Here is a 27,397-nt window from a genome sequence, read left to right as displayed (position 1 = left end):
GGCCTTCTCGGTCCTTGGGAACATGTTGCCCTTTTCAAAGCCTGGTGATGATGTTTCATTCACCCAATTTCCTTTGCAGTTTCCTGGCCAGCCTATCAGTGGTTCCAACTGATACTTCTGCCTCAGCCCTGACTGATTATTTTTACCACATGCCCCTGGGATAGGGCTTCCCTTGCTGAGCAAACTGTATCAGGTGGAACAAAAGGCAAGCCCCGAAGATGCAGCTTTTGTGGGCGTGCGCAGCTCACCCTGCCCCCCTCACTGGTTGCTAGGCTTGCTGAGTCTCAATGCTACTGTAGAGCTGGAGAGAGAGGGATGGGACTTCGCTAGGTTATAATGCCATAAAGCTCACTTTTCTTCCTGAGATGCAGGTGTTTTCTTGAATTAACACTTCATGGGTTGTTCTAGCCTTCAGCTACTTTCTAAGATTCCGAAAAAGTTGATTGTGATCATTTTTTGCTTATATTGTCACTGCTTTAATAGGAGGTGCAGATTTTCAGATGTCTTTATTCTGACATTCTGGAAGTACTTCATCCCCTCTCCCTTTGGAGTAAAGTTTGTGGGTGAGGCCCTTGCATTCATGGTTGACTCTCTGAGTCTTGTGTGACAGTGAGTAAGTGTACGTAGTCTTCTCATGGAAACTGCGGATTGCTTTGATAACTGACTACCAGTGGATGTGTTTGAATTGAGGAGCGTGACCATGGAGGGATCACCATTCACGTATCTGTAATTGGATACGGTCAGACAGCCACGGTGCAAGTCCCTGACAGCTTAGGGTGCACAGGGACCCCGAAAGGACTGGTCACTGCTCGGGTCTGACTCAGTTTCTCCTTCGCGTGAACAGCAGCTGGTCCCTGTGTCCGGAAGTCTGAGTTACTTACGTTGGCTCTTCTCACCCCAGATGACGTACCCAAGCCACAGATTATCACCCAGCCAGAGACGACCACAGCTGTGGTGGGCAAGGACGTCCGCTTCACTTGTTCAGCCGCCAGCAGCAGCAGTTCTCCGATGACGTTCGCCTGGAAGAAGGACAACGAGGTGCTGGCCAACGCTGACATGGAGAACTTCGCCCACGTCCGCGCTCAGGACGGGGAGGTGATGGAGTACACCACCATCCTGCACCTGCGCCGCGTCACCTTCGGGCACGAGGGCCGCTACCAGTGTGTCATCACCAACCACTTCGGCTCCACCTACTCGCACAAGGCTAGGCTCACTGTGAATGGTATGCAAATGCCGCCTTTCCATTGGGGTGTAAGAGTTCTGCAGAGCCACACTCGTGATCGTTCTGTCGCCTGTGTGGAAATGATTGGGACGGGAGAAACACCAGCTTCACTGGGACATTACTGTATCGTACTGTTGCCTGGCTTGGGCCCAGAACAAGTGCTGTAGATTGTAGGGTTATTCTCAGTGCATTCTTCGTTTTGGGTGATTTTTTTTTTTTTTAATCCAGTTATTATGTCAAGTGACAGTGTAGCCCCAAACCTTGTTTTTTGTTTTTTCCATTTATTCTCCTCCTTAATCCAGGATGCCTGGTACCCAGATTCCAAGCATACCCTGATGCTGGGGAAGCTGATGCCCTTTGAGGAGATGGCACAGCCGTGGGGCCAGCCTGGGCGGGGCCAAGTCTGACAGTGGTAGGGCTGCTGGCCTGACAGCAGAATGGCCTGTGGGTGTTGGACAAGGAGTTTTACTGGGCAGCCAGCTTTAGAGCCTGTTGAGGTGGCTCCTTCAGGGCTGTTTGTGGTAGTGAGTTTAGGGTAGAAGGAGAGAGAGAGAAATAGCTTGGGCAGTTAACCCCTTGCCCCAGTAATCTAACAAGATTTTCTCGATCATTACAGTTAAAAAGTGCCAGAACTGCCCTGGTCTCTCAGCCCTTACAGACCCCCCAAAAAACTCCCACACTTTTTTTTTACCACACATTGACGGGTTTGTCTTGGCTTATTCTGAAGGAGTCCTCATTGTTTCTCAAAAGGTCAGGGAACTGTTGAGAGTCCCCACCAAAGCAATCTTGATGGGTACAGTAGTGATCCCTGACACCTGGCTGGATGCTCAGCACTGTGTCAGGGAATATTTGGGATAAACAAGCTGGTGGAATGCTTTCCGCTCGTGTGTATACAGGAATATGGTTCCAGTACCACTGCTCCTAAATGAGTTTTCTTCAAGAGGGAAGAGCCATCCCATTGCTTTCCCCAGGGTGAAGGCATGTCACCTTCTCTCCGTCACAGCTTCTTGCAGGAGCAGATATTCTTGTTTCCTAGGCTCTCTCCGGGTGATTAAGGCAGGCAGGTATGAGGCCCTGGCATTTATGGGATATCCCTGTACAGACTGATCACGACATGACAGACAGTAGGTAAATGTTTCAGGAAAGCCGTACATTTGAGGGGGTGAGAGCCAGCCTTGGGCGTGTGGCGAGAGAGACTGATGGACTGGCTCCCCACTGCCCCTCCCCGGTAGGAGAAGCTGGGCGGCCCTTGGAAACCTCAGCTCCTCAGCTCCTGATTTACAGGGGGCAGGAGTGGTTCTGGGCACTGGGCAGATGCTGGCGTGAAGGCTGGTGAACTCATTCGCAGTGGTGGGGAAGGTCAGTTTGACAAACTCCTGGCCTTTGCATTCCAGCTTTCTAAAAACTCGACCCTGTGTGCTTCTGTTTTGCAGTGCTGCCATCATTCACCAAAATGCCCCACGACATCGCCATCCGGACTGGCACCATGGCCCGCCTCGAGTGTGCTGCCACTGGCCACCCTAACCCCCAGATTGCCTGGCAGAAGGATGGAGGCACAGACTTCCCTGCTGCTCGTGAGCGACGCATGCATGTCATGCCAGACGACGATGTGTTTTTCATCACTGATGTGAAGATAGATGACATGGGGGTTTATAGCTGTACCGCCCAGAACTCGGCCGGGTCCACTTCAGCGAACGCCACCCTGACTGTCCTAGGTTCGACTATAGATACACTGAGAGAGAAGAGAGTGTGTGTGAGAGAGAGAGAGTGTGTGTGCGTGTGCGCGCGCGTGTGCATGTGCATCTGTGTATGTGTGAGAGGGAGAGATATCCTTACTTATCCTAGGTACCTAGAGGCAAGGTTCTCTCAAACTGTTCTGTGAAGCCTAGAGTAGGTGAGTGTGGTAGGCTGTTTCTTTGTTTAAAATTTTAGGCTTCTAAGATTTTCTTAAACAAGTGGTTCCATCTCTTTAAGAAAAATAAGAGCCAGTGAATTAGGAGAGTGTTTACAGGGCTTAGGTATAAGACACTCTACCTATAGAACTGCCCTCCAATTGGGCAGGATGGATTTGGTCTGGGTCAAGGATAAACTTGGGCCTGTCACAGGGCAGTCTGGGAACCATAGGGGCTTCTGTGGCTGGAGGTTAGTTCATCCCCAGAAGAGTAATGATTTAGTCATTCTGGTAGAAAATCTTCCAAAAAGCTTGCCACTCTGTTAAAAGATCTTGGCATTTCACTGATGTCTTGGATTTTCCTTGGTCCAGGAGACAAGGCAGAGGTATAGCAGCTGAGGCCCACAGAATAACCGTAAGACCTCCACTGACTTCTTGCAGAAACCCCGTCCTTGGCGGTGCCCTTGGAGGACCGCGTGGCATCCGTGGGAGAAACGGTGGCTCTCCAGTGCAAAGCGACTGGAAGCCCTCCCCCCCGCATCACCTGGCTCAAGGGGGACCGGCCCCTGATCCTCACCGAACGGCACCATTTCACCCCCGGCAACCAGCTGCTGGTCGTTCAGAACGTGGTGGTGGAAGATGCAGGCCGGTACACCTGCGAGATGTCCAACGCCCTGGGCACCGAGCGTGCTCACAGCCAGCTGAGCGTCCTGCCCACTCCGGGCTGCAGGAAGGACGGCACCACTGTGGGCATCTTCACCATCGCCGTGGTGTGCAGTATCGTGCTGACGTCCCTGGTCTGGGTGTGCATCATCTATCAGACCAGGAAGAAGAGTGAGGAGTACAGTGTCACTAACACAGGTTAGCTGCTGTGGCGGCGGTGACTCACAGGGAAGGGGAAAAGCAGGGACATTTGTGCAGGAGGCCAGGGCCGGAGGCTTCTTTGAGAATCTCAGGATATTCAGAACTCCTCTAGAACCTTTGGGAATGTGGAGTCACTCAGGACAGCTGAGGCTTTGGTCTCGATGACACCATTCTATCATCTTTCAGGAATTGCACACTATAATGGGAATACTGTCAAATACACTATGAACTCTGCAGTTTTCTGAGGCATCCTTGGCACTTGCTTTGCTGCCACGTGGTAGACTGTTGCTGCAGTGACCTCACAGGTCCCTTCTTTTCTCAGTTCTGTCTCCCTTCCCATCGCTGTGCTTTGTCTTTTGCGGACTCGGACACCTCTCCCACCTGGATGTAGAGTCAGGCTGAGCAGGTCCTGGGAGGGTGTCTCCAGAGCACAGACTCCACAGGGTGTCCCTTGACAGCGGCTGCTGGGGTCTCCTGTGTCTGCCTTTGTTGTCACCTCGAAGGATTGGGACCCCTGGTGTTTGACTGTCCTGTCTCCTTGCAGATGAAACCATCGTGCCACCAGATGTTCCGAGCTACCTCTCTTCTCAGGGGACCCTTTCTGACCGACAGGAAACCATGGTCAGGACTGAGGGTGGCCACCAGGCCAATGGGCACATTGAGAGCAATGGTAAGGCCTCAGCCCTCGGTGCAGCGGCAACCCCCGGGGCTGCTGCCAGCTCTGGCCTGGGGCAGCTGCCTGGTATCCCATCAAGCATATGTGGTGACCTGGCAGGCTGGATGACTCAAGCCTTCTCTTGGGGTTTTTTGGACTTGACCTGTGCGAGTTCTGCAAGGTTTTAAAATCTCCGTCCCCAAGGAAGTCACTGTATTGGGATAGGGTGGGAGAGGGTGGGACTCCTAGTCCGGATAGGGTAGGACTGCCTGAAATAACAGCAGTGAAGGACGTGCCAGGTACTGAAACCAAGGCACTCGTTGTGCAGGGGAAGCGCCCAGGTCTGCTGTTCCAGTCTCTCAGAGTACAGAGTGCCCACAAGAGTAGGGGAGGCTGAGCCGCCCTTGTTAGGGGCAAGTTTATCCTTGCCAAGAACTCACCGTCATGGCTCTGAATGCTGAAAGGCCTGCCTGCTGGGAAGGCAGTATTCGAAAAGGTTCCTTGCTGGACTTCTTGCTTAGCCCAATAACCCAGCACTGGAAAGAACACTTTGAAAAATGTCCCTGTTCTGGTAGCCTTGCCCGTTCTCACGGCTTCCTGTGAAGTGCTGGCTAAGCCTGGAGTTTCTAACCGTGTGGGAGTCTGTTGCAGGTGTTTGTCCGAGCGACACAGGCCTCTTTCCAGAGGTGGAAGCTCACGGCATTACGTGCAGGCAGCCCAAGCTCTGCGTCGGGTACACGAAGGAGCAGTGGAAAGTGGTGGAGAAGGCCGATGGCACACCTGGTCCACAGAAGATGATGGGTATGAGATGCTTTCGTCAGGAAAAGTATTTTGCTCTTGAAATCAAAATTTGGGTTGACCTACTCATTAAGTGAAAGTGGGGGAGACATAATTGATGTCAGACTGTCTTAGAATTTGGCATTCAATATATAAACAGGAAGCCCTGGCCTGCCTCTTTTTAAATTCCAGAATAGGATGTCTGTCTCTTAAAAACTAGGGTGTGATAAGCCTGAGCGTGAGTTTTCTAGATTTATAAATGACTGAAATAAAGGGTTAAGGCCCAAACCAGAGTCCCTTTTCACCAGGGCCGCTGTGAGGCTAAATTTCTAATTGTTCAGAAGACTTCTGACACTAAATGCTGCGTGGTCACGCAAATGGGATTTTTTTTTGTTCCCTGAGATCAGAGTGTGTGACTTCATGCTCTGATTAAGAAATTAAGCCGAAACGTTTCAACGTGGAAGGGCTCTGTTCTTCATTAATGGCTCGATGTTTGCCCAAATCCTTTTCCTGTGAACAGATTTGGCAGGGGGGGTCGATCAAAGCAGGGCTCGGGCCTTACGGCTGCAGAGCTGAGCAGCCTGTCCTCTGCGCGGGACGGAGAGTTGCGTGGCGATGGGGCTCATCCGTCTCTGGCTCTGTCTGCAGAGCACGGTGGCCCGGCGGTGTGCGGCGACTGCAGCAGCGACACGCACACTTACTCCGAGGAGCAGGCCTTCTGTCCTCAGCCTGTGCCCAGAGACAGTGCACAGCCAGGAACCCTGAGCGGCCTGGAGCCCAGCCCGAGTGACCACCCGCGCTCTTCACAGCAGCAGAACAGCGGGGCTGCTGACGGGTCCCGTAGCCGCTGCAGGGGGTCCCTCTACCCCAGTAACCACGACAGAATGCTGGCAGCCTTGAAGAAGCCAGCAGCGCCTCTAGATGGGAAAGGTAACGTGGCACTATCTTCCGAGGCAGCAGCAGGGGGCGAGGAGCGCGGACTCGGCCGGGCCCGAGGGGGGCTGACATGGCCTCTTCCGCCTCTTCCTTCTAGGGGCCTCCTCTTGGACGATAGCACGGTTGTGTGACCTGGACCCCTCAGACCTGCAGCCTTCGTGTGCGTTAACTCTGGGCAAGCCTGAGCTCACAGAAGCTGCCTCGGGCTTTCCTGATGTGCCCAGCGAAGGCCAGCACTTGCTTCTTTCCAATGGACACCTCCCCCAAGCCTGTGACTCCGGTTCTGAGTCCACACCAGTGACGGGACAGCCGCCCGGGAGACGGAGCGCACCGCTGCTGTTTGCACCCAAAAGCTAGGCTTTGTCTACCTCGGCTCTTGTGGCGTCGGTGTCTACAGGAAGGAGAGGTGGGTGAGGGAGCCTGGCGGCTTCAAGCATCACTGATTTGTACATAGTTTTCACCTCCGTGTGGAGCGTCAGCAGTTTGAAGGACTTGCAGCTGAAGCACAGAAATGCAAGAGGCTATTGTGTACAAAAGGCAGAAAAGTATTTGATACCCTTGTACATAAGAGTTTGCAGAGATGGCATATATATTATATATATCTTTTACAGAGGCTATTTTAATCTTTAGTGCATGGTTAACAGAAAAAAACTGTACAATTTTGACTGTTATTTTTCATACCAGGTTGCTGTTTAATTTTGGAGCAGGGGGGATAGTTCTGGTGCCTTAATGCATGGATGGAGCTCCTAGGAGCTACAAACCACATTTGTTCACAGGAGTTTTGGGGGGGCATGGGAGGGAGGGAAGCGAAGGTCCTTGGCTTGGTATTGCACTTGGGAGGGCAGACCCCCCCCCCTTGCATGCTTTACCGTCAGAGACTCTGTTGGCATTGGAAGTAACTTCATGTCAGTATTGCTTGTGTGTGGATGGCGTCGCAGCGACCTCCCCGTAGAGCCCAGAGGGGCAGATGTCATGTTCCTCTGCAGTGATGGACTTCTCGTAGGTTTAAGTTCCTTCTCTAACAAGTGGAATGGAATGGAGGTTGTTGATCCACCACAAGCAAACTGGTTCAAACAATTAAGCACTGCCTTTCCTCTTCCTTCTGTGATAAAGGCGAATGTGGTCTTGTCAGTATCCTTGGATGGTCATTTGAGGCTTTTTAATAAGATAGCTAGAGGCTGCTGGTGTCGGTACCTGTGGATTTTTCAATAGCGATGTTTTAGTTCTGCAGATACAATTAATATTACATCGGCCTTGGGGGAGGAAAAACGGAGTCCCTCCTTTTCAGGGCTAGCGAGTCTTTACTGAGGGTGCAGAGCAGGCCTGTCCATTTCCTTCCCTCGCACAGATGGACCCGGGCTTGGACTCTAAGTGATGAGCCCTTGACCTGGGTTCTGGGTATATTTGCACTTTTTTGAGACCTGTTGCTAACCATCTTGTGAGTGCCAATGTGTATTTCAGGAAAAATTACGTTGAAACAAGGTCCTTAAAAATCTCAGAAAGCAAAAGTTCCTTTGGCCAAAAAGCTGAAGGGAGGTACTGACAGAATGGTTACTTACCTATGTTAAATTTCACTGTCAGATGTCATCACTGTTCCAAAAGGTAAGCACATTTAGAATTCTCAACAGTTAACTGATTCTCACTTCCACAAAATATGTGAATTTGCTGCTTCTGAGAGGCAATGTGAAAGAGGAAGTATTACTTACTTTTATGTACAAAGTTATTTATTTATAGAAATTTTGGTACAATGTACATTGAAAAGCAACATGTAAAATATTGAAGTGTCTAACAAATGGCATTGAAGTGTCTTTAATAAAGGTTCATTTATAAAATGTTAAGTGTATGGCAGGGTTATTTTTATACCTCCATTAACCAGCATTGCTGCATCCTGTTTAATTCATTCCAGAGATTGCCTTTGTAAGGGAGTCATCCTGCCTGAAGTACGTACCTTCCCCCACCCCACCCCCGAAAAGGGAAAAAACATTTTTAGTCAAAGCAGAATGGTATATATACCCGTTGCTCCAGGGAAAACATGACACCACTAGATTCCTGAGATGGCTTTCTGAATTTTTCTAACACCTGAAGCTTATTAGTTGAGCTCCAAAATGGTGACCTTCCCACTTCATCTCTGATTTCTAGTGTTGAGCTTAAAACTCCAAGCAACAAACCTTAGTGATTAGGAATGACGAACCCACCCCGTTTCCAAAGTCGGCCCCAGCCCTTTGCTTTGGGTCTGGAGTGGAAAGGAGCCCGGTCAGTGACGGCCCTCCTGCCGCGAAGCCCGCTGGGCCCACCTAGTCATTGGGCTGCGACTGGTTTCTCTCCCACACACCACATGGGCCGCTGGACACTCCTCTGGAAAAGAATACAATTGTTTTTATAGGTGAAATGTGAGGGTAATTAAGACCAGCAGCCTGGTTACCCAGCAAGGATGCTGGCTGAGCACCTGTATGTAGTTGTTCTTTTTACACCAGGCTGTCAGCCAATGCAGTTGGAGTTAACCCAGGGGAGAAAAGCCTCCCACACCCCCAACTTTCTTCCCGACTCTCCCTCCTTTACTTACTCTAGCCATTCCTTTAAAATCACAATCTGCCTTTGGCTGATTCCACTGTCAGGTGGCAGGAAATGAAAGATCAGATACAGATCAAACGAAGGCTCTGAAAGGGCCTGGACTCAGCATTGCCACACTTGTTTATTAAGGGGTTCTGAGAAAACTGTTCAAAGTACCGCTGTGGACATCATTTTCTCTCTGAACTCCGGGAACCAGGCCGATGACGTCATCCCGGCCAGCCTGCAGCACGGAAGATGCGTTCTCCATGTCGTAATCTGAGCAGAACTGGACTTGAGCGCCGGGTTTTGTTGTTTAGATGGCCAAACAGCTGCTCACCGGAGGGGAAACAGTTCTCACAGCAGGACCCTTTCTTGAAGGCAGGGGCTGTCTGTGATTCATGGACTCTCTCTGCCAAGTTCCAACAGAAAGCTGCGAGTCTGGTCATAAGCACCAAGAAAGATGAAACCTCCCAGACTGATGGCTGCCATTCGAGGGAAGACACCTGCAAATAATCTGGGGGGGAGGGGGGAAGGGAGGAGGAAAGATTTTTTTTTTTAATTTTCTGTGTGTAAAAAAGGTTAAATTCCAACACCCACAGCTTGCTCCACTCAACACACCACGCTCATTAAACCCCACACAGCACTTAGAATGTGTCTGTCTTTCCTTTCAGAATGGGCACTAAATTACATTCCCGAGTAGACTTGAAGCTGCAGCCCAGCTGCTTGTTGGCTCAGGCGGCTGAATGCAAACAGCTTACTTGTGAGCACCCACAGTTAACTCCAGCAATTAGTCAAGACAAGGTAACTCTGTCCCCACGACAGTTCTGTTAAGACTGTCACACCATTTTTGCTTTCAAGAGATGATGAAATCGACTTTTTTTTATAGAGAAGTCAAAGGGCTGAATCCCAGGGAAGGCTGGAGGGCAGCAACCCGCCACCCTCTCCCCGGAAGCCTGAGGCGGGCCCTGGCTGTTGGGGAAGATTTCCCGACTACTCTGCCGCTCCTCCCAGTGACTCACTCCGTCCCATTTTGTCCTTAGGGACCCACAAAGGTGATGCGGCGCGGGGAGTCGAATCTCCATGGATTCCCGGTTTCCCCTCTAAGAAAGGCGAGTGGGTTCCAGCTGGGAGGGGAGAAGCACCTCATTACAGGTTCCGGCCCCAAGCCCTACAGAGAGCCAGTTACCATCAAAGTTGCAACTTTGGAAGAAGCAAAGAAATGCAAAGTAAAAGAACAATGCTACTGGGGACGTGAAGTGGGCGGTCATTCTTTAAAACCCTCCCAGAGCGATGCACAGGTATTTGTTCAAAGATGGTCATTGTGGTGGTGCTGATAAGAGAAAAATGCAAAGAATCTACTCCCTGGTTACACAGATGCTGCTACAGCTGTGCCGCTGAATAAGGCCGTCCATAGGGACCAACACGGAACGTATACAAAATAGGTTCTAAAAGAAGTCAAGTCCCAAAGCTGTATGTGTAATGTGACTGCATGTTGGACAAACACGGCCGAGATGCATCCTCATTTCTCTGGGGAGCAAGGGGTACAGGAGACTTCCCTTGCCTGTGTTTCTGTAGCAATTGAACCTTTTTTTACCAAGAGTATCACTTGTGTAAGCAGAGAACAAAATTACAAAATCAGAACTAGTGGATTGACCTTAACTAAAAAGACTTAGGGTCGGATCCAGGGAAGAAAGCTGAAAACATGGAGGTTATGCCAGCAGTAGCCTGTGTAGCCTTGAAAGTCTGGGGAACCTCCATGCTCAGCTAAAGGGAGGCATAGCAAGAAAGGGACAGGAAGGAAACCCCCGTGGCCTAGTTCACAGCCGCCTGGCTGGCTCCTTTGTGACGGCGGGAGAGGCCAGCCTGACTGCCCGGTGTGTAGCCCTCAGGACTTCTGAGGAAAACGGACTCAGAGTGTTTCTAAGGGGCCCATAGTTTAGTTAGCTAACTAAGGATTTAAATCGTCAAGTAAAATACTACACGAAATGAGAACCTCTTTTTCTTGTCTACGTGAATATTCTATAGAAGACCAAAATACACTTGGAAGGAAAAGAGTTGTTCAGGCCAGCATCATGCAAGGTGTTTTTGCATGAGGTGGCCCCTAAATTACTGCTTTGAGGCCACTGTGTCCTTCTGGCCCAGGAAAGAAATTCATCTCCCTGCCCCCATCCTACAAAGAGAAGTGCTGGAAGTGGGGGTCAGCAGGGGCTGAGCTGTGGAAACCACGCTGGCCACAGAACTCTCCCTCCCTGCCTTGTTTCTACAACCAGTGTCTCATTCCTCTCCCCGCTGCTAATGAGCTCAGCTGCTCCACGCGAGGGGCAGATGGAAGCAGTTGATGGCTTCACTAGATGACAACTGTCTGTTAACATCATTAGAGTAATTTGTACAGTGAGGGCCCCAACCAAACGCAGACGCGAAGACTGGAACAGAGCAGGGCTGCACTGGAAGGACCGCACGAGGAAGAGATGACAAACGTCAGGCGCTCAGCAGAGGGCCGGGCGCCACTTGGGGGGACACAGGGCAGCAGCAGTGAGGACATAAAGGGCACAGGAGAGAAAAACAAAAGGCCAGGTGATGAGCCGAAGAAAGGGAGGAAGGAGCAACGCTGGATAAACAGGCTTCCCATCTGCTTTCGGGCTGTTGGGCTCGGTGAGCGTGCGGTATTTTTATTTCAGAGAAACCAGGTTGCCTGAGGGCACGTCTTCCAAATCGGTGCCAGAACGTGGTCCCTCCCCGTGTGAACCAACACGGGGAGACCCAAGTGTCACCACTTTAATTTACGCCGACGGCTCAGCACCAGCCCGTTGCAGGTGGGGAGACGGCTTAAATCCTCTGTTAAACCCGGCAGGTGTGTCTCCGGGCCACCAGGAACCCACAGGGGCTCTGCATGGAAAACCGACAGAGAAGGCGGCTGGGGAAGCCTAGGACCACTGCTCAGAAGAGCTGAGCGCGTTTGCAGGAGGCTTTGTTTGTTTGCTTCTCTTTACAGTTCTCTGGTCCAATTACTTGTTGTCTTTTATCACATTAACAGGAAGCTAATGAACACTGTCATTAGCTGCCTGAAATACTCTGCTAAGGACCACACTGGGCATACTAATGAGAGCCCAAGACTTTAGAAGCTTCTGGAAGATTGGCAAAAATCCAGATTACCTTTTCAGGGCTGACAGCGGGGACAGGAATAGGCCCTCAGCACGGTGATGACACCCTTCCTCTGCCTTTAATTCTGGCACTGCCTGGTTAGATAACACCCAGTAACACCAACACTGGGACAGGAAAGGTTTAGTTTCAATCATCTACTCAAGGAAATTCCTTGTCCACAAGTTTTTGGGGCCACGGTCCTGCCGACTATGCCATCCCCGATATCACCACTTTTTCGAGAAAGGCGGACAGGCTGCGGCTCCACACGGACTCCACAGGGCTAAAGTCAAGGGCCTTCCTGTGACCAATAGTTGCCACAGACTCTAAGAACTACATCGAAACATGTAAGAGTGAAGTTTAGCAGTCTGACTCTATGACCTAAAACATCTACTGCATGCTATACCTCTGTGTGGCCCAGTCACTATGTGAAGCCCTAAGAATCTTTTCCCTGCTACTTCAGAGCTTTTTTTTTTTTTTTCTCTCACACCATTTCACTGTGTAAGGAGGATCCTGTGTCAAAATCGAAGTGCCTCAGCTCTGAGCAACCAGATTCCTACTTACTTATCATCTATTAGCCATAAATCACTGACTCAGGACATACAAACTACCACCCTGCCCTCCAAGGCTCAGTTACTCCTTTCTGGTAAACCCAGCCCCTGTCTCCAAATCCTTTGTCCTTCAGGCAAGCAGCAGCCATTGAGAGCTGGCACATTTATTGAACGTTACCTGTTTTGAATAGAGGATGGGGCTTGTTAACTCCTGCAAAATACCCTTGCCTGCGGCCTGACCAACCTGCCCCATGTTCCCCAGACTGTCCACGAGGTGCAATAAAACCTGCCAAATGGACACAAAACTAGAGTCAAATAAATGATCGACACAGCACCGGGACGAGGAGGTGGCACCACCGTGGCTATGCTGTTTCACACCTGCCCTGTCACTAGGCTCCCTTCAACCGTCCCCTACAGGAGGCTGCCGCTTTGCTCTCTCAGCAAATCCCTGGTAGATGATTCCAGAGAGAATCGTGATTTCATCTACCTGTTACAGATCCCAACCTTTAGACAGGTTGACATGCTGTAAAAGCAATGCTGAAATAGCATTTGGAACAGACCTTTGCGGATGATGCAGAGCCGTGAGCTGCAAGGGAGGGGTCAGGCTCTATGCTACGTTAAAAGTGATAACTACTAAGAGTTAAAAGTGCCCCAAACCACAAACGCTTTCTTCTAACAATGCTTTCTTCGTCACTTGCGTCCTGCCTTACACAACTGGACACCGGCTTTCTCAGTGATGCAATCCAGAACCTGGCAGAGGCCACAGAGGTGGATGCCATCTAACACTGAGATGGGAATCACCCACTACGACACTGCATCAACTCGACTGTGCAATATCATCTCACGTAAGCAACATCAAACGTAACGTTTTGTACGATAAAAGTAAATGATACCCCAACCAAGGCAAGCAAAAGGAAGGGTGGGTGTTCTCCCGATGCTGGGCTAAAGGAGAAGGAGGGTGGACGGCGACGGCGGCGGGGCCTCCCTTCCCAGCCTTACCCCGACAGCCCCCGTGTCCGCCAGACACCATGCAGGGCAGAGAGGACGTTCCCACTTGCAGGGCTGGAGCCGGCCTGCATGGAAAGACAAAAGAGAAGCCATCACCTCACGGAACTCCCCAACCAACTTACAGCGGGCTCTAGATACCCTCAGATGCACGGCTCCCCACCACCCTCCTGTAGGACACAGTTCCAGATAGACTGGGGGGTCTCCCGGGAATCAGGACCTCTGGATCTCACTAGACGAGAAGCCCTCACACTTGAACCCACAAGCAAGCACTGAGTTGGCCCATTTCCCACCAGAAGTAGCTTGTCCAGGTTCCTTCTCTCACTGTCAGCCTATGAGCAGAGCTTAACCCAGATAATTCACATACTACTATTGAACAGGGAAGATACTGAAAGCAGTATTAACTCATCTGAGGAGGATGGGGAATAATCAGTGTGAATGGTAATGATTATGAAACTTCTCTAAGTGGCTAATGAACACACTTAATCAAGAATACTGTGTTCAATTTAAAACAGGCTTTGCCCTATCAAGCTACGTACTACGAGTCTGCCCTTATTTGTTCCACGTTTCCACAAGGGTATGACTTTTTAGGTTTTATTGTTTTGGTCCAGGTATATGTATGCCTTTCCCTGTAGGCTCGGTCCAGGTTTTTTAAAAACAATTTTACTTAGCGACCTTTTTTAACAATTCTGAAAAATGTCCTAGCCTAAGTCATCTGGTGAAGGCTTAATAAGCCTTCACTCTTATAAGTTCAGAGCCTCATGCTTGCTGCATGGCATGAAGCAGGCCAACGCTCTGAGCCTCGGGTCTGTCCCCAGTAAAAACACAGATTCTCTGAAAATCATATCACCAGGCAGAGGCCCTACCGGCCCTCCCTGTTCACATAATACAGGTGAAAATGACTGCAAAAAGGTAAAATGCTACCCAGACATCAGTCACAGCGATTCCTGTGGATACTGCTTTGTCCAAAGGCAGTTTCATTAGTGAAACTATAGGCAGCAGAAGGCTGCTAACTATAGGTGTTATGCCACTTTTGTTCACTTTATATACATGTAAGCCCTAAGTGCTAACAGATACAAGCATCTGTTGTGTCTACATTACATTATTTTACCACTTACCTTTGCCAACATGATTCTGGTTTTTGCCACGTCCAGAGGCGTGGTGACTGCAGCTGCAAATCCACCTGTGCATATAAAAATACCCAACACACAAGTGAGGTCCTGTTTACTGCATGACACGGTATTTTCTCATTTTTATTTTGTAATTAATTTCTCGTAACTCTGCCAGAAATACTGCTTTATCGTTACGTCCACCTGATTGATTCAAGAATAGGAAGCACACATGCAAAATCTTTACCCACACACTCCCCTGCTTTGTAGTGATGTCTGACTGCATATAGAATAGGTGACGGGATAATGTTTTATACCTGCAAGTTAAAAAACAAGGCCCCACAATGTAGCTTGCTCTTTTGTGAAGGAGCAGACAAACCTGTGTACACGGGGGTGTGTCGTGCTCAGACTCCCACTCAGAGAGGCATGCTGTGCCCCATGAGTCTCAGGGGGTCCATGCCTTCCATGGGCCCATCTTCTCTAATCTGACTCCAAAATGCTGCTGTCGTTTCTGCTCTGAGGCAAAACCGGCAAACAGACACGGGTATCAGTGTGGGAATTTTTCATATAAGTGGTTGGCTTCTTACGGTTAAAAGAGTATAAATGTTTCTGTATTTGCAGGTTTCTGATCAACAGGCCAGTTAGAGTAACAAGATTTCTAAACTCGCTTCCATATCTTGTTAGAGTCAATTTTGATTCAAGCCTGCATTCTTCCTTACCTGCTTCTTTCCTAACTTTTCTCTCCTGTCCTCTTTATTTAAATGCCATGAGTGCCAAACTGATTTTTTTTAAATCCACATATTTTAAACGGGTCCATGTCTACAGACAGAGGAACTGGAGGACTACTTTTTTAACAGAAATCACAGTATATGGTCCCATTATTTTATTTAATACGATACAAAGATATATCGTAAACCCCAAAAGGCCCAAAGGAGATAGAAATAATGAGCCCAAAAGGGGTTTCTAAAGATTCAGCTTCCGTGAGCCAGGGTGAAATCAGCAGTTTTCTAAGAGCTCAACAGAACATGTGTGTGAAGGATGCTTCAGAAATAGCACACCTCTCCCTCTAAGTTTTGCGGCGTGTGGACAAGGAGGTCATTTGATCTCTGCCCAATATCTTTCTAAAATATGTTGCTGAAATAAGATCATTAAACTGAACCTCCTCCATTGGGTAACATTTATTATGATGCTGACTTCTTGAGAGATGTACCCAGAATGACACCAATCTTAGGGCTAACGAGTAAAAACCATAAACATGTATACTGGAGTCCCTTTTATTTTAGCCACCTTTGAGTTGTGAATATGTGAAACACTTTCCTCCCAATTCAAAAGTTGTCTGAAATTCAGAGACCTGCTAAACTGCAAGTATTTTAAAATTTTGTGGACCCAGTCCTGAAATACTACTCTTACTTTTTTTTAACCACTTACTCTGCCATAGAGGAGGTGGGACTCAAAAGTCGTGTGTACCTTGGCTCCAAAAGTAATGCTGTTTCACTACATGATGACTTTGATATATGAATAAGACAAATCCAAATGTATCCAGTTGTTAAAATCCAGAAGTGCATACACGATTTTCCTACTTGAAAATCTTTACAAACTGACCTGAACCAACTAAAAATTGACAAGGACGTCATCTGTCCCCTGTCTGACCACTCAGGCTCTCACACGTCACCTGTGTTGAAAAGTATTTGTTTTCTACTAAGTTTGGATACTGTAAATCGAACTTATTTGGGCCATTAGCAAAAGTTCACCATTCCTCTACTGTAGATGCCTGCCAATATTCTCCCAGTGATTTCTGTTTCATGAAAGTAATAAGAAGAAAACTTAGACAAAAATGCATATGCTAAAATAGGTCCTACTTTTATTACCACGATGGAAACTTTATTTTATGCAAGTTATTAATAAGACGATTTAAATGTCTTCAAATATCAAAGACTGCTTTAATTCACAGACCTCACAATGTTTTTTATGAGGCTGTAAGAAGGACTTGTGAAGATCACGTAATAGAGTAACTGGTCATGATGGGGAGGGGAGCTGTATTTTCAGTTAAAATGTAGTTATTTTCTGCATTTTACTTAAGGGAAATGTAAACCGCTGGTAATAAATACAAGGAACATGCTAACATTAGACAGGAAATAATTATTTGGTACAGCGACTGCAGACTACTTTAGTGCTCAAATCACATGTGAAACAATTTTCTATGGGTTCCACCAGAGTTGGGTTTTTACTGAATGTTAGGCTAACTGCTTTCAAGAACCAGATTCAGGGGAAACTAGACGTTTACAGCGAAACTACATCTCACGTGTCCTCAGGGAAGAAATGCAGGTTCTTCGCCTTCTCCAGACAAAGGGGCCGCCTTCCTACGAGAGTTATGGAGCTGTCACCTCCAACAGCAGCTGTGAATGTGGTGGGAGCAGTAGCAGGCGGCACTGCCACGCACTGTCCGCCCAGGGGCTCCCCTCCGCAGATGAGCCGGGAGCAGGAAAAGCAGCTCCACCGACGAGCTCCAAACAAGCGTCCAGACTTGGACTGCTTCAACAACAGCAACGGCAAAAAACGTGTTTTCCTTTGTGTTTTAAAGACTGCATCAAGCCCTGTCATTTGTTACCCAAACAATCCTCACCCTATTCTAGAGTTTCAAGCCATGGCGGGAGAGATCTCTCTCTCTCCTTCTCTCTTAGAGAATGTAAGTTAAGTGTTCATTACAGGAAACTAATCAAAGGACGTTAGAACAGCAGATATCCCTATAGTAGCAGATATCCCTATAGTAGCAGATGTCATAATTATTAAGACTGAATGATGGTTTTATGTTTGGAAGTTAACTTGAAGTAGGGAAGTTGGCAAAGTCCGTTTCCCCACCCCCAATCTAACCCCTGACCAGAAGCCAAGGGAATTTCTGAGCATGACGAGCCATCAACACCTCCAATCTCAAGGGACATTTTTGGATATTTGTGCCAAGTGGTTTATAAAGCAAGCATGGGCACCGAAGAGTGCCAAGGATGGCCAGAGAGTGGTTCGTCTACAATGATTCAACCAGGTTAAACTTGGAAAAGCACACAGGGATGAGAAATCAGATTTCTGGTTTATAGGGCAAGTTTTATCACTGCCTCTGTGGCCATGTAAGGCAAAAACGTCTGAAAGTACAGCCGGTAAGCATGTCAGATCTTAGGGGCTGCCCAAGATGACTAGTCATTAGTCATTTCTCTATACTGCGCAGTGCACAATCTTGCAGCAAATTCTTACAGAATGTTGCTTTCTCACAATCTGAAATATTTTCCAATTACGTTTATCTTTCAGAAAGGTTTTAAAAGAGTAACCTTGTTCCTCAGGATCAACATTTGTACCAACTAAAATTTCAAAACAAAAGGGATATAAACACGAAATCTATTTATTTTACTTTATCTTTTGTTAAATACATGTACATGTACTGACAATGGATTTTCTGCAGACCTTGGGCAAATTCCTATCAGAACCTCAGCTAAAAAATAATTGTCTTGGAGTAGTTTTTAAATCTACACCCTACAAGAGGTGATGATTACGTATAGTAACTTTATTATTAATGTGTTATTTTTTTCTATGCAATTAAGAATATGAATTACTGTGATGATGACAGCTTTTCATTTCCTGGGTGCTGGTTGTTTTTATTGAAATAAACTCCGTAGACGCAGTTCTAATGCACATTATCGCACCTATCCCAGCAACAACTCCTTAACAGAGGGAGGGTTGCTTCTGCATTACAGGTAAGGAAACGGGTGCTCAATAAGGCCCCAAAGTCTCGTTCCTTAGTTGGGGATAGAACAGAGGTTTGACAGCCGTATGATTCAGACAGGTCAGCCAGCACTGGATCCTGAGGCTCTCTGGGCGAATCCCTTCCCTGCCCCGCATCCCAGCTTCCCCACTGTGCCTGGAGGGCAGTGTGGCTTGCTGCACTCCTCATCCTCAGGGGGGCCACCGGAATGGAAAGAGCCTGGCCCACAGGATCCCGCCAAACAGTGGGGGTCTGATACCAAGTTTCTCCCCGGCTCCCACCCCCTGACTAAACTAAGTACTTAGTGCCTATTACACAGCATTATTCAGAAAAAGGAATTGTAATGAACGCACGTGTCCTTAATAGGAACAATGCATATTTGCAAGCGAATCTCTGAATTAGCTACTTAAGGGAAGGGACTAGAGAATATATATATTTGTTTCAACACTCAGACGTTTTATAGTATGTTAACTTTAAGAACCGGCCTTCCTTATCCAGGATGACTCAATTTCCAGAATGCTCACTTTGTGCCCAGGACCCAGAAGGGAGTCCACAGAAACGCACATTTCTTAGGGACTGGGGAGTAAAGACTCCTGACCACTGGCAAATGAATCAAGACCACGTCCCCATTTAACACAGCTAATGACTATGGATCATGTGGAAACAATTACCCGTCATAAGCAATCTGAGCTGGCTTCATATCTAGAGGCAAGAGTCTTATTTTGGATTATCAATTCTATAAGTCAGATGGGTCCAATTATTAATTATAAAATGTATGTTTTCTGTTTTCCTAATCACTACAACTAAAAACCCACCCAATGACCATTTAACAAATTGGAAACGAATTATTTTCTACTAAGGTTGGTATCCTAAGCCCGCATATCTGTCAGTTTACTGGCTTCACATCAAAACCAGCAGTTTACAATTTTCTGGCAAATTTCCGTTTCAATTTACTTGAACCATAATTCTCACTCACCTTTATTTGCAACAAAATGTATTTCTCTTTTAGACTGTTACACCTTTTACTTTTTAACTTCTTTCCAGTTTCTGAGTTCTCACTAAAACCTCACTGGAAAATGCATATGACCAAGTGATGGACAGACATTGCATAGTGTCACTCTGCTCTTTGTTTAATGTCTAGAAAATGCCCAGATGTTTAGATCTCCATATTTTCTACACCACGCAGTTTAGCCTTCAGTAAGTTGTGGAGCAGCCTCCGCTCTCCTGACACCAGTTAATCTACGGCGCTGTCAAACATGTCACATGGACCGTGAATCATTGCCTTCTGCAAAAATCGCCTAACCCCCCCAAGAAGTGCTCAAGGCAGACAGCTGCACCCACAGCCAGTCTCTTCCCACAGAGGCCTTGCTAAATCATCTTTAAGATAATCCAAGGGCCTGAGTGAAGGCTTTAATAAAAAGAAAAAATTTGTCAAAAACAAATTGGCTGTCTTTCAGGCAGACACCTTTTTAGCAGTTTTTTTTTTTTTCCTAAGACACTCTCTTTTCTCAAACAACTAGTGGGACTCTCTTCTTCCAAACAATCTGGAATTTCTGAAGAATGTTGTTTTTGCACAGTTAATATTTTCACATTTTTCTCCCCCTCTTTGGTCTTCCCCAGTATAATATAATCCTTTGCACCTGCAAATGCTCCACAGACTGCTGACTGCCAAGAATCCACCACGTGATCCTGCCTCCAGGACCAGAGGGCCTGTGTTTAAGGAGAAAGAAAAATACAAGTTATTAAATATTTGAATTTATCGGAACCTCCCGTGGGTTAGCTCTGGGGATGGGAACTTAAGTGAGAAGCTATTTTGGTGGCATTCCTCACTGATGACATAAGTGATTTTCCCAAGGACTTAACTGCATTCTAAAATAAGTCAAAGAAACGAGGGTGACAGCTACGTTAGAGTGCCCAAAGGAAACCATTTTCAGGGAATATGTGTGATAGACACACACATATACACACATTTACATACACGTATAAAAATAAAGGTATATCTTTAAGACAAGGTAACATTTTAAATATTTCCCATATAATTCTAAACATATAAATACCATAATTCACAAATTAGGCCAGAGCAGTGTATACCAAATTCCACAGTTCTTTTTTCAATCTTTACCCATGCTGTACATGTTTGAAGGATGCTAATTCTATTACTGAACCACGTAAAGTTCGTCAAAATGCTTTTCGCCCTGTTTTTGTAATACGTTGAGGATTACACAAATAAATACTCGTGCTGAGTTTCAAACGAGGCAAAATGATGGCAGAGACGTGGTGCCTTGCTTGTTGAGAGTTTATGATTTAGTAGAAAATAAAATACAGTCATATCAAATGATGAAGAGTGCTGAGTCAGGCCCTGGTCTAATCTCTGACCATACATCAAAACCCACAGTCTTCACAACAACCCTGAGAGTTGGGTCCTGTTATTATCCTTCTTTTACCCAGGCTTTCTAACAGCAGAGCCTGCACTCTTTATTTTTGTTTTTAGCTTTATTGAGGTATAACTGATATCCAATAAACTACACGTATTTAAAGTACGTGATTTGGTAACTTTTGATAGACATACATGTGAAATCATCACCATAATTAAGACAGCGAACATATCCATCACCCCAAAAAAGTTTCGGGTCCCCTTGTCATCCCCCTTTCCTGCCCTTCCTTACCAACCCCTAAACAATCTGATCGATCACTCTACATTCGTTTGCCTTTTCTAGAATTTTATATAACTGTAATTATACATTAATTTTTTTAACTCGAATTCTTTCCTTCAGAATTTCTGTATGATTCATTCATGTTAGTGTGGATATCAACAGTTCACCCCTTTTTAATTGCTAAGTAATATTCCACTGTATCATTATTTGTTTATATACTTGCCTATTGACAGACATTTGGGATTTTTCCAGTTTTTGGCTATTACAAATAAAGCTGCTATGAACATTTATATTCATGTTTTCGTATGGACACAGGCCTTCATTTCTCTTGGGAAAATACCTAGAAGTGAAATAGCTGAACCACATGGCAGGTATATGGATGTATACTTTTTAAGAAACTACCATGTATAACTGATTCACTTTGTTATAAAGCAGAAACTAACACACCATTGTAAAGCAATTATACCCCAATAAAGATGTTAAAAAAAAAAACTACCAAATTGTTTTAGAAAGTGGTCATATTTTACATTTAGACCAGTTCCAGTTTCTTTACATCCTTTCCCACACCTGGTATTGTATTTTAAAAATTTAACCATTTTAATTGGTATGCAGTAGTGTTTCATTGTGGTTTTAATATGTATTTCCCTAATGACTAATGATGCTGAGCTCCTTTTCATGTACTTTTTTACCATCCAGAATATATTTTCTTTAGTGAAGCGTCTGTTCAAAAGTTTTGCACGTTTTCATTGGGTTGTCTGTTTTTGTAATTATTGAGTTTTACAGTTCTTTATATAGTCCAGCTATAGGTCACCTGCAATTCTTTTCTCCTAGTCTGTGGCTTGTCTCTTCATACTCTTAACAGTGTCCATCCAAGAACAGAATATTTAACTTTGATGTGCAAATTATCCTTTTACAGATCTTGCATTTGGTGACTTATCTAAGAAATCTTTACCTAACTCAGACCACAAAGATTTTTCATCTATGTTTTCTTCTAGAAATTTTGTCTTTAGGTTTGATATTTAGATCTTCCATTTTAAGTTGATTTTTATGTATGCTAAGAGGTTTGAAGTTCTTTTGTTTTGTTTTGTTTTTAAACATGGATATGTAATTGTTCCAGCAATTGGAAAGGACTAGCCTTTTTGCAATGAACTGCCTTCTCACTGTTGTCAATAATCAATTGTCCATATATGTGTGGATTTATTTCTGGACTCTATTTTGCTCTAATCTACACATCTATCTTGATACCAATTCAATACTTTTTTGACTACTACACCTCTATAATAAATCTTGCGTTCAAGTAGTGTTAATTCTCCAACTTTCTTCTTTGTCAAAGTCCTTCAGACTAGTCTAGAGTCTTCGCACTTCTGTAAGAATTTTAGAATCAGCTTATCAATTCCTGCAAAACTGCCTGCTGAGATTTTTTTAATTAATTAATTTTTATTTATTTTTCACTGCGTTGGGTCTTTGTTGCTGTGCACAGGCTTCCTCTAGTTGCGGGGTGAATGGGGGCTACTCTTCATCACTATGCATGGGCTTCTCACTGTGGTGGCTTCTCTTGTCGCGGAGCACAGGCTCTATACGAGCAGGGTCACTAGTTGTGGCTCGTGGGCTCTAGAGCTCAGGTTCAGTAGGTGTGGCTCACGGTCTTAGCTGCTCCAGAGCTCAGGTTCAGTAGGTGTGGCTCACGGTCTTAGCTGCTCCGCGGCATGTGGGATCTTCCTAGACCAGGGCTCAAACCCATGTCCCCTGCATTGGCAGGTGGATTCTTAACCACTGCACCACCAGGGAAGTCCGTCCGGCCTGCTGAGATTCTGATTTGAATTGCAATGAATCTATCAATCACTTTGGAGAGAACGGAGATGCTAACAGTACTGAGTTTTCTGACCCAAAAACATGGTGCATCTCTCCATTTACTTGGGGCTCCATTATTTTCATTCATTCATTTATGGCTGTGTTGGGTCTTTGTTGCTGTGCGTGGGCTTTCTCTAGCTATGGTGAGCGGGGGCTACTCTTCGTGGCGGTGAGCGGGCTTCTCACTGTCATGGCTTCTCTTGTTGTGAAGCATGGGCTTTAGGCGCGCAGGCATCAGTACTTGTGGCACATGGGCTCAGTACTTGTGGCTTGTGGGGTCTAGAGCTCAGGCTCAGTAGTTGTGATACAAGGGCTTAGTTGCTCCGCAGCATGTTGGATCTTCCCGGGCCAGGGCGCAAACCTGTGTTCCTTGCACTGGCAGGCGGATTCTTAACCACTGGACCACCAGGGAAGCCCTGGGGCTCCATTATTCTCTCTCAACGATGTTTTGCAGTTTTCAGTATACAGGTCTTGCCCTTGTATTGTCAATTCTATCCCTAAGTATTTCATACGTTTTGGTGCTACTGTAAATGGTATTGCTTTTTTTTTTCTCTAAATTTCAGTTTCTGATTGCTTAATATGTAGAAATACAATTGACTTTTGCATACTGATCTTGTATTCTGCAGCCTTGCTAAATTTATCAGCTCTAGTAGCTTCTATGGAGCTTCCATCAAATTTTCTACATCAGTGATCATCTGTCTGTGAATAAACAGTTTTACTTCTTCCTTTCCAATTTGGATTATTGCCTTTTATTTATTTTTCTTGCCTTACTGCACTGGATAGGATGTCTAGCATAATGGCAGGTACTGCAATAAGGATGAAGAATATTAGAAATAAGACCTCTTGAATATATTCATTACAATGGTTAGAATAGTATAATGACCTGCTGATGGTGGCATGACATTTTTATGGATGATCAAATATACCACAACTGAAAGAAGAACAGCAAACCTAGTACTAATTTTCTACTCTCAATACTTCCCCACCGAAAATACACCTGGAAGGTTGAGTAAGTTGCTACAGAAATGGAGAAGATGCCATATAAACAAACCAAGGCATGTAGGGCCCTGTTTGTCAACTTTTCTTAAGTCAGTCACCTAACTATGGAAACTACCTAACAAGTTAGAGATATAATAATGTATGGTGTCTGAGGGCTCCAACATTTCCTTCCACCTAACTAATGAGAACAGTTACTTGGAAAGTGTATTTATTAAAATCACTGGACTAAGAGTGCAGCTATCAAAAAGATTTTTGTAACCTTGTGGAAGTAGATGAGCTAAAAAAAAGTTTTAGCACAAACAGCTTTCTAAAGATAATCTTGGCATTAAGCAGAGTATTTGGTATTTTTTCAGTAAATGCTCTAATGCTTGCAAGTATATCTGTGTAGAAAATATTTTTTTCTCCAGAGCTCTTATAAGCACTCAAGACAGCATAAGAAGCAAATTAGTAGAACAGCAACTTTTTACTTTAAAGATGGCAAAATGTGTATTTTATCAGGCTAATGCCAAATTTAACACCATTATTTACTTTGTTGACTTTTTAGGAAAAGGATACAAAACATAAAATAGTCATTCTGGTAATGACGTCATCTTCAGTTTCTACTGGTAGCTTCAAGGGTTCCAGACAGCCAAAGTTTACTCCAAACAAACTTAAAATACTACGAATAATGCTGAGTTTATAAGCAGTAATAAAGAACAAATAATAAGATGTGCACTACATGTCATAGAGGAGAAAAAATCAAAGATACTATGTAACTCATAAATTCAACATTTACTCAATACCTACTAGGATTCAGGCAGTATAAGGTCAAGGGAAAAAAGATAGCAGTCCCCAGGTCTAATATGGGATGGGAGTAGAGTGAAGGCAGAAGAGGGTTATAACAGAAAGTGACAAAGAAGGCTTCATAGAGGTGCCTGTTGTAATCTAGGAAGGAAAAAAACTGGTTGCCAGGGGAAGTAAAACACTGGATCAAAACAGACTCTAATGGCTGAAGACACAATTTAAAAATAGAATCTCCAAAGATAAGCATATCACCTGGCCAGAACAATTTAACCTAAAAACATATGAGGAAATCATTTTGTATTAGAAAAGGATACTAATAAATATCTTAAACAAAAATCTCTATAACCAAAAGATTTAGATTCAAGTGAGAAACTCCCATGGCAAACACAGCATAAGAGAAGTAACGATTATAACAGCAACCACAATAAACACACAGAACTTACTATGCTCCAGGTACCCAACTCTTTACATACATTAACTCATGAAATCCTAACCACAATCTTCTAAGGTATGTGCTATCTTATCCTCATTTTACAGACAAGAAAGTTGAGGCTCAGAGAAGTTAAGTAACTTACCAAAGTTTAAACAGGTAGGTACAGAGTATATACATACTTGAACTTGGATCTATAGGTTACAGGTATTTTGACAGCAGATAGAAGGTATTTATAAGACACTTCACTTCCAAATACAGGTAACTTTTACTAGAATGACATCAGATTATCCAAGTGAATGAACAAACTCTGTCAATGTCCAAAGCAACTTGCTTTAAATAATATGGATTTGTAATTTTTTTTAATAATGAATTGTCTGAATATAGAACTTTGGAAAAAGAATACTGAGACCAAGCTAAAAAGATGAGTGTTGTTTACAAATGATTCATTTGGGGGCAACTTTAAATTCATTAAGCAACAAGGATAATGATAAGAAAACTGGCTGGTAAAAAGTACTGTACATGAATTATGAAAATATTTTGAAATTACATATTTGTTCACATATATGGAGGAACTGGAGGATTGTGATCAACAAAAAACTGGCTGGAAAGACAGGAAAAAATTAAGGAAACACTCCCATTTACCACTGCAACAAAAAGAATAAAATACCTAGGAATAAACCTACCTAAGGAGACAAAAGACCTGTATGCAGAAAACTATAAGAAACTGATGAAAGACATTAAAGACGATACAGATGAAGAGATATACCATGTTCCTGGACTGGAAGAATCAACATTGAAAATGACTATACTACCCAAAGCAATCTACAGATTCAATGCAATCCCTGTCAAACTACCAATGGCATTTTTCACAGAACTAGAACAAAAAATTGCACAATTTGTATGGAAACACAAAAGACCCCAAACAGCCAAAACAATCTTGAGAAAGAAAAATGGAGCTGGAGAAATCAGGCTCCCTGACTTCAGACTATACTACAAAGCTACAGTAATCAAGACAGTATGGTACTGGCACAAAAACAGAAATACAGATCAATGGAACAGGACAGAAAGCCCAGAGAGAAACCCACGCACATATCTTTGATAAAGGAGGCAAGAATATACAATGGAGAAGAGACTGCCTCTTCAATAAGTGGTGCTGGGAAAACTGGACACCTACATGTAAAAGAATGAACTTAGAACACTCCTTAACACCATACACAAAAATAAACTCCAAATGGATTAAAGGCCTAAATGTAAGGCCAGACACTACAAAACTCTTAGAGGAAAACACAGGCAGAACACTCTATGACATAAATCACAGCAAGATCCTTTTTGACCCACCTCCTAGAGAAATGGAAATAAAAACAAAAATAAACAAATGGGACCTAATGAAACTTAAAAGCTTTTGCACAGCAAAGGAAATCTTAAACAAGACGAAAAGACAACCCTCAGGATGGGAGAAAATATTTGCAAACGAAGCAACCGACAAAGGATTAGTCTCCAAAACTTACAAGCAGCTCATGCAGCTCAATATCAAAAAACAAACAACCCAATCCAAAAATGGGCAGAAGACCTAAATACACATTTCTCCAAAGAAGATATACAGATTGCCAACAAACACGTGAAAGGATGCTCAACATCACTTATCATTAGAGAAATGCAAATCAAAACTACAATGAGGTATCACCTCACACCAATCAGAATGGCCATCATCAAAAAATCTACAAATAAATGCTGGAGAGGGTGTGGAGAAAAGGGAACCCTCTTGCACTGTTGGTGGGAATGTAAATTGATACAGCCACTACGGAGAACAGTATGGAGGTTCCTTAAAAAGCTAAAAATAGAACTGCCTTACAACCCAGCAATCCCACTACTGGGCATATACCCTGAGAAAACCATAAATCAAAAAGAGTCATGTACCACAAAGTTCACTGCAGCTCTATTTACAACAGGCAGGACATGGAAGCAACCTAAGTGTCCATCAACAGATGAATGGATAAAGAAGATGTGGCACATATACACAATGGAATATTACTCAGCCATAAAAAGAAATGAAATTGAGTTATTTGTAGTGATGTGGATGGACCTAGAGTCTGTCATACAGAGTGAAGTAACTCAGAAAGAGAAAAACAAATACCATAGGCTAACACATATATATGGAATCTAAAAAAAAAAAAAAAAGGTTCTGATGAACCTAGAGGCAGGACAGGAACAACGACACAGACGTAGAGAAT

At 44.9% G+C, this 27,397-nt stretch overlaps 2 protein-coding genes across 3 annotated transcripts in view; one reads left to right on the top strand and one right to left on the bottom strand.

Annotated features, from left to right (window-relative positions):
- The window catches only part of LRIG1 (leucine rich repeats and immunoglobulin like domains 1), a 120,963-nt gene extending 112,935 nt beyond the window's left edge, over window positions 1-8,028 (top strand). Inside the window, exons 13-19 of the mRNA XM_060022860.2 lie at window positions 902-1,222; window positions 2,656-2,937; window positions 3,555-3,974; window positions 4,522-4,647; window positions 5,284-5,433; window positions 6,058-6,339; window positions 6,443-8,028. Coding sequence (XP_059878843.1) covers window positions 902-1,222; window positions 2,656-2,937; window positions 3,555-3,974; window positions 4,522-4,647; window positions 5,284-5,433; window positions 6,058-6,339; window positions 6,443-6,702 — 1,841 coding nt within the window. The 3' untranslated portion in view covers window positions 6,703-8,028. The remainder of the gene's footprint in view (window positions 1-901; window positions 1,223-2,655; window positions 2,938-3,554; window positions 3,975-4,521; window positions 4,648-5,283; window positions 5,434-6,057; window positions 6,340-6,442) is intronic.
- A 1,149-nt stretch (window positions 8,029-9,177) lies between these two features.
- Window positions 9,178-27,397, bottom strand: part of SLC25A26 (solute carrier family 25 member 26) — a 140,249-nt gene continuing 122,029 nt past the window's right edge. For both annotated transcript variants that reach the window (XM_060022861.1, XM_060022862.1), the window contains 4 exons: window positions 20,087-20,156; window positions 14,708-14,772; window positions 13,584-13,657; window positions 9,178-9,409 (listed from right to left, as the gene is read on the bottom strand). In XM_060022861.1, coding sequence (XP_059878844.1) covers window positions 9,292-9,409; window positions 13,584-13,657; window positions 14,708-14,772; window positions 20,087-20,156 — 327 coding nt within the window. In that variant the 3' untranslated portion in view covers window positions 9,178-9,291. The remainder of the gene's footprint in view (window positions 9,410-13,583; window positions 13,658-14,707; window positions 14,773-20,086; window positions 20,157-27,397) is intronic.

Source organism: Delphinus delphis, chromosome 10, assembly GCF_949987515.2.
Source record: "Delphinus delphis chromosome 10, mDelDel1.2, whole genome shotgun sequence".
In the NCBI taxonomy this organism is placed as follows: Eukaryota; Metazoa; Chordata; class Mammalia; order Artiodactyla; family Delphinidae; genus Delphinus; species Delphinus delphis.
This window is presented reverse-complemented; position numbering and strand designations above follow the sequence as displayed.